Source organism: Lithobates pipiens, unplaced genomic scaffold (genome assembly GCF_037356315.1).
Source record: "Lithobates pipiens isolate NorthernLeopardFrog02 unplaced genomic scaffold, aLitPip1_a1.2 Scaffold_8, whole genome shotgun sequence".
In the NCBI taxonomy this organism is placed as follows: domain Eukaryota; kingdom Metazoa; phylum Chordata; class Amphibia; order Anura; family Ranidae; genus Lithobates; species Lithobates pipiens.
The window spans coordinates 487045839-487059769 of NW_027507903.1; the positions used below are offsets into that span (position 1 = coordinate 487045839).

At 39.2% G+C, this 13931-nt stretch overlaps 1 protein-coding gene across 1 annotated transcript; it reads right to left on the reverse strand.

The window, feature by feature from the left end:
• Window positions 1–1885: 1885 nt before the first annotated feature.
• PTHLH (parathyroid hormone like hormone) lies at window positions 1886–12257 on the reverse strand. The gene is made up of 5 exons (XM_077468991.1): window positions 12085–12257; window positions 9521–9584; window positions 7797–7915; window positions 4596–4994; window positions 1886–2403 (listed from the first exon to the last, which is right to left on the reverse strand). The coding sequence occupies exons 3-5, from the start codon at window positions 7895–7897 to the stop codon at window positions 2394–2396; spliced, it is 510 nt and encodes a 169-aa protein (XP_077325117.1). The 5' UTR covers window positions 7898–7915; window positions 9521–9584; window positions 12085–12257; the 3' UTR covers window positions 1886–2393.
• Window positions 12258–13931: the final 1674 nt, after the last annotated feature.

Sequence of the window (13931 nt, forward strand, 5' to 3'; positions counted from 1 at the left end):
TCCCTTACACAATGCCTGTTAAAGTGCTTTGTGTTAAAGAATATGTAAACCCAACATTTCATATTCCTGATATGTGCCCGCTGTACCATGTACTTGTATAAAAAAATAGACAAGCCCCAGAGCAGAGGGAACCTTAGGGGCCCAGGGTGGTACTAGTGCTTTTACTAAGCATGAGGAGGAGGCGGGGCTTATTCATTCAGTCCAGTATGCAGGTAGCCCACAGGCTAGTGCTTTTCCCTTCCTCCCTATAAGCAGCAATATGGTGTGTGTTGTGTTTTCTGTGTTTGTTTTTTTTTGTTTTCTATTTTTGTTTCCTGTTGTTTCAGGTACTAATGGCAGGGGTCTCTGGTTCCTGAATGTCCCTGAAGGTCGGAATGGTGGTGGTATATATAATATATATATATATATATATATACACACGTGGGGACTTAAGGTATTCAGACCCCCTAACATTTTTCACTCATTGTTATATTGCAGCCATTTGCCAAAATCATAACCAAAACATGTTACTGCTACGATTGAGGTTCCTGAAAGAAGGTACCACTATCTCATCGGCTGACCACCACCACAGCATGGTACCTTCTTTCAGGAACCTCAGACGTAGCAGTAATGGTTATGAATGTGTTTTATATATATATTTATTTTGTGTATATATATATATATATATATATATATATATATATATATATATATATATATATATATATATATATATATATATATTTGAAAAAAAAGTTATTTTTATAAAATGTTGTTGTTTGGAATTAATAAAAGGGGCTTTGTTGGTCATTTAATCCAGACAGTGCTTTGTTTTTCATTGGTAAAGTAAGAATAATTATGGGGGTTGGTAAGTGGGGGGGGGGGGGTGAAGGGTTAAGGCAGCCAACTTATCAGCCTTACACCAGTCATGTATACTGTTCCCTTTCTACTGCTTCCTTTGTGTGAAATCACTTGTGTCCCTGCCAGCTTCCTCTGCTTTTCTATTAAAAACTGACCACACTAAACAGGAAAGCACAGCGCGTTCAGTTCTCTAGTTATGCTGGATACCCGGCCTGCTCTCCTCCAATGACCATTGCCTGCACAGGCCTTCACTGGGAAGACCAGTGTACACCTGCTTCTCCTCTCCCAGCTTTTATGCAGCTGAGAACTGAGAGAATGTGATCACTTATAAAAAAGGTAAAAAAAAGTTTATAATTTTTTTACATATGAATGAGAGTGAGACAGTATGTATGTATGTATACATACATACGTATACATACGTATGTATGTATACATACATATGTATGTATGTATGTATGTGTATATATATATATATATATATATATATTACACAAAATATTTTGCCTTTCATTTCCATTATAAACTGAATGGGTTGGTTTACAAGGGGAAGGTTTACATACACTTTAATGCATTGAAAAGGTGTAAATAATAGGCTCCCATTTACTATAATGACATTTTCAATTTCAGTGAAATTCTAGCTACAGTGTTCTGTCTATAGACCTAAGAGAAACAGCAAAATGCAATTACAAGACTACAGAAAGCATGGCAGATGTGATTGACAAGTGCCTAATTCCCTTGTGCAAACAGACTATAAATATAACAATTTTTTTTCTTTAAAAAGAATACCACATTGACATGACTGTATATCTAAAATAAATAAAAGAAGAATAAGCTGAATATGTAGGAATTTATAGGATGCCTCTGTGGAGGTTCACAGTTTTTCCACTGCTTCTTTAAAGTAAAAAAAAAAAAAGTAAATGGCTCTATAAATAGAGACAATTTTTCCTTTAATACCAAATGTTTATGAGTATGTGGGTTGTAAATTTGGCCCTCACCACCCTGGGGGGTGGGGGGGGAGTGAAGGGGATTCAGAACCAGACAGCGCTTTGCTTACTTTGGACACCAAATTTATTACACATTCTGTACAAATTCCACCAGTTGCCACATCTTATACATGCACAAAAGAGAAAAAAAAAAATAATAATGTTCAATTCAATATCAAAAAATAAAATAAAAAAACAAAATAATAACAAAAATTTTTTGGCGCGTTCTAGACATTAAAGTGCAACATGAAACGGGACGCCAGCAGCCACAAGGAATAATAATATTAAAAAAAAAACACAATAAATATATAATCCAACCAATAAATAAGGGGAAGGGAGGGGCCGCAGGGGGGGCGGCTGTGCAGTATTACAAACGGCGGGGGGAAGACAGCGCATTTGGGGGTTTGGGCAGTCTCTGGTTGTTATTTACAGGAAATAAATACATCTTGTAAGTCCAAGTTCAAAGATCTCCGCTGCACTCCCCGCTCTTCTTTTTATTTTTTACGGATCTATCTCCTTTTATCATTATGTTCTGTTTCTCTGATAGGTAAGGAGGCTCCAGTTGAATTCTCATTGCGTCCTGTGGACAGAAGGAAAGTCAGATTAGATTAAGTATCAGAGCTTTTTAACAATAAAAGTATCAATTAACGATATCGCTAAACTGTTTGCCATTTGCCAAGCAGCTTCTCAACACGGGAAGGATTTAAAAGGTACCGAGACTTTCATTGCTGAAAATGCTTGTTGCCCTCAAGAACCAGCTTGCAGGTCAGTAGCAAACTTTTCAACAGCACGCTGGTCCAGGCTCAGTGACTAAAAAAGCACTGAAGCCATTGGATTATCATAACAGCTAGGGAGTTAGTATTTGAAGAAATGGCTGCATCCATAAAGCCCCTCTACAGAAGCTAAAGTTCTGACTTCAGTGGCCAGTTTTATGCTAGCCGGCTTGGGAGCAACTATGCTTTCCATCAAGTGAACTACCGTCACCTGAAAATCACAGCTTAAAAAGTGCTGAACCAGAGGATCATCAGGAATCCTGGAAATTTGTGTTTTCAGAAGTAGGGGTCAGTAATAGGCACCTCTATAAAACTTCCCTATAGTAACTATTGACTACAATTTTGAGGCCTGCGCAGAATTTCGGGTTTATGCCAGCAGGCTTGGCAACAGCCATACCAAAGTTTTACATTTTCCGTCAATGGAATTACCACTACCGGAAAATCACAAGGGATGCAAACCAAAAAATATATGTGGAATGGCTTTTTTGCGGCAACCTGAGAGCACTTCCATTTTATAAAACGCGTAAAGACTCCGGCACAGTAAAAAATCTGATATTTGCTGTGTATGTTGTTACATCTGATTTTTTTTTTTTTTAGGTGAAAGCCCACTTGGATCCCACCCAACCTATGGTGTTGAAAATGTGTTAAACCTTAAACAAAATTCACCAAAACGCCCATGAACAGTTCCCATGAAGACACACATCAATCGCCAGTTACATGTAAAAATCATTGTAAAAACAATTGGACAATCCTGGAATTTTGGTTAAGACTAAAAGGCTTTTTTTTTTTAGGACTCAAAGCTATCCATTCATCACACATCTAATAAATAAACCATGTGTGCTTTTCTGGAGGCGAAGGAAGCGTACAGCACATCCTCCATTATACGTAGAGGATACTTTGTTGCCACTGACACATTGGCGGGAAGGGTGGGGGGAGAAACAGAGAGTCTTCACATCTGCGTTGGGCTGCGTTAAGCTCAGCTGATATATAAATTGTATTAGCCGTGGTTTTGGTGGATCTTCGTCCAGAGTGCACTTAAATTTCACCGCCTTGCACTAAAATTTGCAGCCCCTTTGGAAAGTAACATAAAAAGTCAGCCCACGCAGAGGGAGAGAGAGACCAAAGATAAATACCGCACTGGGATGAGCTGACTGAACGAGGATCACACCACGTTTGCACAGCTAAGTCATCCTTGCTGAAGTTTTAGGAAAACTGGGGAAACAGTTAAGGTGTTTCCTGTAGCAACCAATCAGACTGCAGCTGTCATGTTTCTTGACTTATTAGGGAATAAATCCCAACATTTGGTTGGCTGCTGTGGCCAATGCCCTTCTCTATTTGCTGTATATATATATATATATATATATATAAAATTTATAGTTATGAAACCCTGGAGCCAATCAGGAATGAGCTCCAGAGATGCAAAGGGAGCTATTGTGGCAACCGGCTTACTATGAGCCAATGGCAACTGCTGATTTCACTGTGTTCTAAGGAAGTGATTGACTGCGCTGAACCACCCATTGCCTTTCAGGGACGCAATAGCGAGATTTACCCACCTAAGTCCTTGGCTCTGCTCTTGCTTTACTTGCTGGAGATTGATGTGCCTCTTCCTAAGGGGCTGTCAGCGAGGGGCGGAGCTGGAAACTCACAGTAACTTGGTTTCCCTGTTACTGTGAATTTCCAGCTCCGCCCCCAATTGGGTTTGTGACCCAGCTGGCTCAGTTTCAATTATCACCCCTTTAAAAAACAGTGATGTTGGGGAGTTAAAAAAAAAAAAACATACTAAAATAAATAGGCCTCCTTCTGAAGATGCTATTTGCCTGGTTGTCTCTGCCATCTTTATGAGTCACCGATTAAGAAAAGAACCTTTATTTCATACTTGTTTGAGGACATTGCATTCACTGGATGAGCATGACAGCCAGGGAAACAGCATTTTCCTTTAAGTAAAACGCTTTAACCAAAAAACAGCCCAATGTTTCATCTCAGAGGTCTATCTACTGACCTGATGCCCAGCTCTTCCCACCACAGTTCTGACCCGGGAGGGTCCTGCAGGCCCTCTAGCGCCGCTCGCTCTTTCCTCTTCCTCTTGTCCTGCTCCTTTCTCTTCCCCGGCTTGCCCTTCTTCTTTTTGCTGGGGACTTTTGGTGGGGGGTCTTTGAAGCTCTGTAATTTGTGGGTCTCCTGAGTCAGCTGGGTTGTCACTCCCTCCTCCTCGCCTGGCAGGCGCAGGGTGTTAAAGTTCTTGACGCTGGGGATGGGACGGGGCAATTCGTCCGGGACTGATCGGATTTCTGCTGTGTTTACCCCTTCTATTAGGTTCTGCAGGAAGATCCTGCGCCGGAGCTCCTGGAGGGATCGTCCTTTGTCATGGAGCAGCTGATGTTCGGAGACCGCCCTCCGTCTGCAGGAGGAAAGAAATGAAATTGTCAATAGGCGCAGTTAGCCAGTTAAAAAAAAACGCAATGCAATATAAAATTTACAGCTACGATAAGAGTCACAATTTGAGATAATATTTCTATGAACAGCAGCTTAAAGTTGACCTGCCATTAGTTATATTTTTTCATGATAAGTGCAGCATGCTAAGTAATTTGTAAGTGTAGCACTTCCTGCTATTTACTGTCTCTCAAGGAGATCACAGGACTCCCCCTGACAATCCTTCATCTTCTTTTCTCTCCAGCAGGAGGTACCCATCTTTGTTCAGGCATCAACCAGGCTCAAAATCTTTTCCTGGACTGAGATGCCGGTTCATAAATGACACCATTCTGGTGCCTATGCAGTTCTTTTTTTTCACAGGTATCAGACATAGATCAGCTCCCTCTCACCTTGTGATTTGTTACAACGTTACAATGCAGTCTGCTCACTGTGGGAGCGGTGACTGAGGAAATGCTTCCTCCTGCCTGCAGCAGACTGATGCCATCATCTCAGCCTAGGCAGATTCACAGGACTGGAGCTCAAGGGCAACTTTTTAATGATAAACCTTGGGGCTTTGGTAAAAAATTATATTATTACTGTATATTGTGACATTTCAGAAGTTGGTTACTGAACATTTTACTAGGGGCAGTCTATTTTCTAAAAAAGTCTCCTGAATCAAGAGAAAGTTTCCTGCTTGTGAGTGGGCAGAAGGTGGGAACAGGCAAAATGTATTCTGCATGTCTAATTTAGGTGGTCAGCTCCTTACAGTGATCCCAGCTTCAGCTACTGGTTGTATTGAGAGGAAAAAACGTTTTTTTTTTTAAGTGGGAGTTCTCGTTAGTTCTAGGAAAGTGTAAATGAAGGCGCAGTGGTCGGATCCAGTGAAATGGATGAGAGGAAGTGCAGCGTGTGGTTACACAGGATAATCCAAAGTGTTTTCACATATGAGAGACACATCCTGCTCCGCTGTGAAACCCACGCGAGAGACAGTGCGTCTCCCATGGATGAGACAGGATCCGAGGCCAGAGCTGGCAGGCGCACAGCCACCCTGATCTGCATAGAAAATTATGTCTGACCTCAAAATTACACACAAGCTGTGCAGATCCTCCCACACACATTCACACCATGGTGTGACTTTATAGCAGCATGTATTCATTTCTATGGGGAAATTTGATTAGTTAGCAAGACACCAAAGATCTAGAGGATGGGGAGCCATAGATGGGCCGAGGTGTCAATGAGATGGTGCAACAACCAATTCTGAGACCTGCTCAAATCTTTTCCACATTTGGGAAGAGTTTGTAGGGTTGACTCAATGATAGTCTTGTTGCTTTTCCCCCATAGAAAAGGGGAAGGATTAGTTATTGACCAAATCGAGAATTTCAGCCTCTGATATATCCAAATAGCTTGTTAGTGAGCAAGATCGGTCTTGCTGCTTGCTGATCAGGCTGTGAGTAGGTTGACCATGTGTTTTTATGATCAGGTAGAAGACAGACAGTGAACAGCACAGGTTTACATCCATGACTAATAATTAAGTAATGCTAATGGAAGGAACGGAGATAGGAAGGAAGGAAGGAAGGGAGGGGAGGGAGATAGGAAGGAATGGAGATAGGAAGGAAGGGAGGGAGATAGGAAGGAAGGAAGAGAAATTGGAAGGACGGGATGGAGGGAGACATGAAGGAAGAAAGAAAGGAATAAATGAAGGGAGGACAGATAAAGGAAGAAAGAAAAGTAGAAAGGGAGAGAGATAGGAAGAAAAGAAGGGAGTAATGAAGGAGGGAATAAAGGAAGGGAGAGAGGGATGATAGAAATAAATAAAGAAAAGGAAGGAAGGAAAGAAGAAGGAAATGAAGGAAGGGAGGAAGAAAAGAACAGAAAAAGAAAGGATAGAGCAGCAAAAGGAAGGAAGGAAGGCAATAAGAAAGAAAGAAAGATAGTATATCTGGGATTTCTAATCTCCCTCTTCTCCCCTTCTCTTTCTCTCCCTCGCTCTTTATTTCTCTCTGTCTCCCTATTTATCCCATTCTTCTCTTCCCCTCTCTCTTTTCCTTTCTCTCCCCCTTTCCCCCATCCAGCGCAGACAATGCAGCATTGATGTGTATGATGTGCCCAGGGACATGGCTCACATTAGTGTTAGTGAAAGGTATAGATTTAATTACACTTCTCTCTTTAGGGCTACATGTGTGCACTTGATTCCTGTCCATTTTACTTCTATCTTTAACTAAAGAATTACTTCAGAATTAATCCTCTGATGTAGGTGGAAACCTGATTCCTCAAAGGACTGCATTTCATATTAAAACTCTGAAAACTCACTGTGCAACCAACAGCAGTGCAGCTGCCGGCTTGGATGGGGCCCAAACTGTCCGTTGTGCATCATTTGCTGGCCTTGGGAAAGCTTCCTGTGACTCCCTTGCAGTTAAAAAAACTACATAAGAAAGGGCCTATAGGAAAATTGTTATGGTCCAAATTCCCAAACCAAATCTTAACGGCAATCTTAGAGCTACACACTGAGCCTACATTTGTTATCACTATCTGCAGTCCCAATGCACTTCCATCCCTTGACATGGACTATCATAAATCTGTAAAAGCTGCACCAGAAGTACTGATTCACTGCTGGCATGTGTAAGATAACATCCTGATTGGTGTGATTCTTCTGCAGCGGAACTCAAAAGCTCTTTAAGCCATTTCATGTGAATTTGTTTTGTCTCAATGGTAAACAGTACACTGACATGCACACATATATCTATATATACTGTATGTATATACATTAATGAAGACATAGCCATTCTCTTACACTCTGCCGTTGAGTCCCTGCGTTGGTCTTCCATGTGCGGGGAATGTGCAACTGAGGATGAAAACTGCCAAACTACAATGTGGTAAGAGACTTCGCAACATCTTGAATGCAATTGAGACCTGTAAAGAATGACATCTGTTAAAATATGCAATCATCTGGGTCAAGGCTAAAGAAGAGGTGATTCTATCTATCTATCTATCTATCTATCTATCTATCTATCTATCTATCTATCTATCTATCTATCTATCTATCTATCTATCTATCTATCTATCTATCTATCCGTCTATCTGTCTGTCTGTCTATCTATCTATCTATCTAATATTTATCTACAGTATCTAATATATATATATATATATATATATATATATATATATATATATAAATTTTACTCTTTAATAAATTTAAACTCAATAAAAAGACCAATTCTTCATCAATTAAACAAAATCGCAACAAATTAATGTCATAAAATGACTTAAGAGCAAATCTGTTTCCCGCCTTACATCCTCTGCATCCTACATTTTCATTTCCCTGATGTTTAACTAATAGTATACAGCAGATTTTCTCACATTATCTCTAATCTGATATCACAAGACGTCTGCATCATTTGTGGCATTCTACAGAAATAACATTGAAAAGGGACCACAATCATGGGAACGAGAGGCAAAAGAATTGGTTCACCAAACAAATCATTCCCAGAAATGTGGACTATTCTGTTGCCTCTGCTCAATGGCAGTTTTTTTGTTTTTGCCAAATGGAGGGATGCCAATTTGTCAGTGGAGAATGACACAATTCATTAATTCAGGCAATCAGAAATGGTATTATTCTTATAATTCTCCATATGAGATCACTCCCAAAGAAAATAAAACGTCTAAGCTGGCCAAAAATTGCTATATACATTCTAATGTTCATGCTCTCATACATTAGGGTAGGACCGCACTTTACAGTGGCACTGCAAGGTGGTGATTTTGCGTCCACATATATTTACAACTGAGACCTCTAAAAATTATAATCACATTCTCTCTGCTCGCCAGCAACGCTGGGATTTGTTTTTAGCATCCTGTACACTAGGCTAGATGATTTTGGGAGGATTAAATTTATTTTCTAAATACACTTTCAATTATTGAAAATTATTTATCAAACAAGAATTTTTTTTTTTTTTTAATTAAATGCAATTCTCCAGTCCAATGGTGATTTTTATGACAATTTTTTGGGTACTATTACAAATTCCACAAGATATTTGCTACTGTCCAAAATTCAAACTAGAAAAGATATGCAATTCGTAAAAATTATCAGAAAATGCTTTCCTCCTGTGCTTTTTGACTAATATCTGAAGAGTTTTTGCGACAAATGCCACCTCCCAAAATAATGGTGTCTTTCCCACATCTTATGCAATATTGTTGGTTTTGGGATGTATTATAAAAACTCAGGAATTTGTATTTATTCTATATTAAAATATGATATCTATATCTCTATCTATATATATCTATATATCTATCTATCTATCTATCTATCTATCTATATATATATATATATATATATATATATATATATATATATATATATATATATATATATATATATATATATATATATATATATATATATATATATATATATAAAATGTACATATAAACCACACACACACACATATATATATATATATATATATATATATATATATATATATATATATATATATATAACACTAGTAGCAGATGTTTTACCTGTCCAAGTCTTCCAGAATTTTCTTTCTGCTGGATCAGATATTTCAGAACAAAAGGGGAAACCCTGAAATCAGAAAGATTGAGAATGTAAATAACGCATTCCATCAATATTACTATGATAACAACCACTCCTGTGTTATGATAGCCTATACGTTACATTATACAGTCATGGTGTTTTCTGCCTTCCAGCTGTTGGCAAAGTGGCAGTGTGCCCTGATAATCAGCAGGGCATGCTGTGACTTGTAGTGCTTCAGCAGGCAAAATGTTCTATGAATTGTTTGCAGCAGTAGACTTAATAACTTACTTAATGACAAATGGCTTTGTGTCCAGTGGTGTAACTCAGAATACAGGAACAGTTTTTGTATAAAAATATAAAATCATGCCAGTATTTTTTTTAACTGGCATTAGAGTGGGCACTGTGATTTAGGCAGAGCAGTATAGTTAATGGCCCATAGGGGGTGTACTTGCAGCATGTTTTTCTTCACTCACTAATCAGAGACATCACTGGGAACAAAGACAAGTTTCATGGAGTAATTTCTTTCGGAGCCTTTGCATGCCAACCTTGTCCTGTCCTGTCTAGGTAGGCATGGAACTTTGGCAAACAGTACCTACTCTTGCCCAACCGTATGGAATCCACTAATCATCAAGCTACATTGGCGCTGCCACCCAGAATAGGGTGCTTTAATTCAAGTCACATCAAAATTGCCATCTTGGCATAACAGAAATGGACACCTGTGCCAGGGCTTAACAAGACGCGCCAAGTATACTTTCACCCCCAACTGTCCTATTGTACCTTGATAATTGTTTTACAGTACAGATTTTGTCCTCACACCAACCTCAACCTTTACCCCACCAGGCTGTTTTCTTAATTCAGATGACATGCTGATGAAATGTCCTTTGCACAATGCTGCCTGAAAAGCGCAACAGCATTCCTACCAAAATCAGAGAACCATTCCTTGCATTCCGCATCCAAATTCTTGAATGGCTCAGAATACTGAGCTCAACGTTACAGTCAAAGAGACGTAAAAAAAAAAAAAAAGCTGAAATAATCGCCCAAGTAACCTTAGATCGCCAAAAAATTGAGTTTCGTCCGCGCGGGGGAGGACGGTGAAATATTTCACTAATCTCTGCGTGAAAAAAACAATGATTGTTGGAGTTCGGAAAACTTGTGGGTTTTGGATGCTGGCTGAGTGTGGAATGGAATCAGGCTGAGGTTTGTGTGCGTTCTTAGGGAAGGTGAGACACAGCAATCAGATCTCTCTCTCTGACCCTAAATACACCAAATCAGCACCCAAAGTGCGCTTGCTAATGTTTTTAAACACATGGGCATTATTACCAGGCATTTAAAGCATAGCTCAATGGACTTTGATCAGTGTGGTGTAATAAAAAGTGGCATCTCCACCTAAAAATTTGATTTAATTTAAAGGGCAGAGTTGTGATATTTTAATCAGATGTGAATTTGCATAATTGAGATTTGTCTTGCTATAGATCCTTTCTTTTGGATTAAAAAAATCAATAAATAAATGACCTCCTGCTGTATTGTATTTAATAGAAAACAAATGTAAAATCAAACTGGGAAAATGGCTGCAGAAAGTACCCAAATGTAATTACCTGGTTTAAAACTCTCCAACATCTACTAAACATTGAAATGTCAGTTTTGGGTGGAGTGGCCTTTCATCCCCTACTTTAGCCCCAGCGTCTTGTGATACTACAGAAGTAGCTTATTACTGGGTCGCATTCAACCAGACGTGGTGACAAAGTCAAACATGTCTACCAGGGAACGCGTTTTTTCAGTCTATGGGGGTTATTTATGAAAGGCAAATCCACTTTGCACTAAAAGTGCACTTAGAAGTGAAGTCACTTTAAATCTGAGTGGTAGATCTGAAATTAGGGGAAGCTCTGCTGATGTTATCATCCAATCATGTGCAAGCTAAAATGCTGTTTTTTATTGTCCCCTTCAGATCTACAGCGACTTTACTTCCAAATGCACTTGTAGTGCAAAGCAGATTTGCCTTTAGTAAATCAACCCCTATGAAACACACCATGGACTGGCAAAAGGTTCAAATTTACAAAACTAAACAAGATAAAGATCCTTTTTATTTTTTTATTTTTTTTGTAAGTGACATATATTTTCAGTGGAGTCCAAAAAGTTATAACAATAACTGAAAATAAAGATCCTTATCCTTCCATTAAAGCTACTTGAGCTGATGACAGTTATGGATATGTCTGAAAGTTCTTTTTTTATTTTTAAACATTTGTATAAAAAATAAATACAGACAAATAAACATCATTACATTTTCAGAATAACTTTCTGCAAGTTCAAAGTCATAAACCAACTTTTTTTTTTTAGCTTCTATAAAGTTTTACAGCTTTTGGCTAAAAAGTGACATTTTTTTAAATCATGTCCTATGAGTTTCCACAGATGGATATAAAAATGTTTTTTTTTTTTCAGACTATTATTAAAAAAGTTGCATTAAAGTTTATTTATTCTAATAAGTGAAATATAACAAAATGAGGAAAGTTCCCATGCAATCGCAATGCATTCTATTTGCAGGTCAACTTACTTTCTGTAGCTCCTGTTGCTTGTGCTCCCCCAGCAGCGCTCAGTCCTGTCTGCAGTCCTGTGTAGTATTCCCAGTGCTGATGTGATGTTGCAGTCCAGTACTCCAGGAAGGAGCTGTGTCCTTTGGCTGAGTGTGAGGAGAACTGAATTCCTTCTCACTGAGCTCTTAATAAAGACAAAACTGTGACATCATAAGCTACATTCCCCTTTTCAACTAAACAGCAGTCATGTTGGTTCATTGATGGTGATGCATGTGACCCCCCCCCCCCCCCCCCTAACACTCCTCACATCTAGTATACAGTACATAGCCAATGCCAAGAGCAATGGAAGGAGTGTCCTCCTGTGGGCTCACCTGTCACTTTCACACCCCTCCTTGTTAGTTGTCTTTTGGGGTGTCTCTACCATTCTATAGAGGCACAGAGATAGAAAGAGCAAAGGGAGAGAGATGAGAGATAGACAGTGGTAGAGAGAAAGATATAGAGAGATATAGAGAGAGAAAAAGCAAGGAGATAAATAGAGAGAGAAAAAGCAAGGAGATAAATAGAGAGAGAAAAAGAGAGAAGGGCATGGGGATGGAAAGAAGGGAGGGATAGAGAGAGAAACAGAAAGAAAAGAGATAAAGGAGAGAGAGAGAAAGCAAGGCGAAGAGAGATATAGAGAGAGAAAGGTGGAGGGAGATAGAAAGAAGGAAGGACTGAGATGAGAGGGATAGAGGGAGAAAAATATAGGAGAGGAAGAAAGGAGAGAGAAAGCAATGACAAGAGAGATATAGAGAGAAGGTGGAGAAGAAAAAAATATAGAGAAGGAAGAAAGGAGAGAGAGAAAGCAAGGAGTAGAGAAGAGAGAAAGAGAAGAATATAGAGAAGGTGGGGGAGAAGAAAAAATATAGAAGAGGAAGAAAGGAGAGAGAGAGAGAGAGAGAAAGCAAGGAGTAGAGAGATATAGAGAGAGAATGTGGAGGGAGATAGAAAGAAGGAAGGACTGAAAGATGAGAGGGATAGAGAGAGAAAAATATAGAAAAGAAAGAAAGGAGAGAGAGAGAAAGCAAGGAGAAGAGAGAAAGAGAGGAATAGAAAGAAGGTAGGGGGAGAAGAAAAAAATATAGAAAAGGAAGAAAGGAGAGAGAGAGAAAGCAAGAGAAGGAATGAAAGAAGAGAGGGATAGAGAGAGAAAAATATAGGAAAGGTTGGAAGGAGAGAGAGAGAAAACAAGAAGAAGAGAGAAAGAGAAAGAAAAGAAAAAAAAAAGAAATGGAGAAAAGGAAAGGAAAGGGATACAGAGAAAGAGAAAGAGTGAGAAAAAGAGAGGAATAGTGAGAGAATTGGGGGGGGGGGGTGAAGAAAGAGAAGGACAGACATAGGAAAAGAAATAAAGGGATAGGTAAAAAGAGAAGAGAGAGAAAGAAAATAGAAGGAGAGAAAGCAAGGAGAGGGGGAGAAGGAAAAGAGAGCGAAAGAAAGAGAAAAAAAAGAAAGAGGTATAGAGAGAGAAGGTATGGGGGGGGGGGGGGGGGTGGTGAAGGAGAGAAAGAAGAGAGAAATAGACAGAATGAAAGAGAGAAAGACAAAACAAGAGGAGAGAAATAAAATAAATGATTGATACTTTGATAGAGTGGGAAAAAGAGAGAGATGGGGGGGGGGGGGGTAAGAGAAAGAAGAGAGGGATACAGAGAAAGAGAAGAGGGAGAGGGAAACATGGGAGAGATTGAGAGAAAGCATTGGAGTGAAGAAAGAGGACAGACAGAGGAAGAGAGATAGAGAACAGAGAGAAGGAGAAGAGAGAGAAATAAAAGAGAACAAGAGAAAGGAGAGGGAAAGAAAAAAAAAGAGAGGGGGAGAAGGAAAAGAG

Bases quoted from the DNA above. Each gene is read 5' to 3' on its own strand.
- PTHLH (XM_077468991.1), bottom strand. From the start codon at position 7,897: ATGTTGCGAAGTCTCTTACCACATTGTAGTTTGGCAGTTTTCATCCTC. The intron at 4,995-7,796 runs GTAAGAGAATGG...TTCCTCCTGCAG, and splicing joins CAGGGACTCAACGGCAGAGT to ACGGAGGGCGGTCTCCGAAC.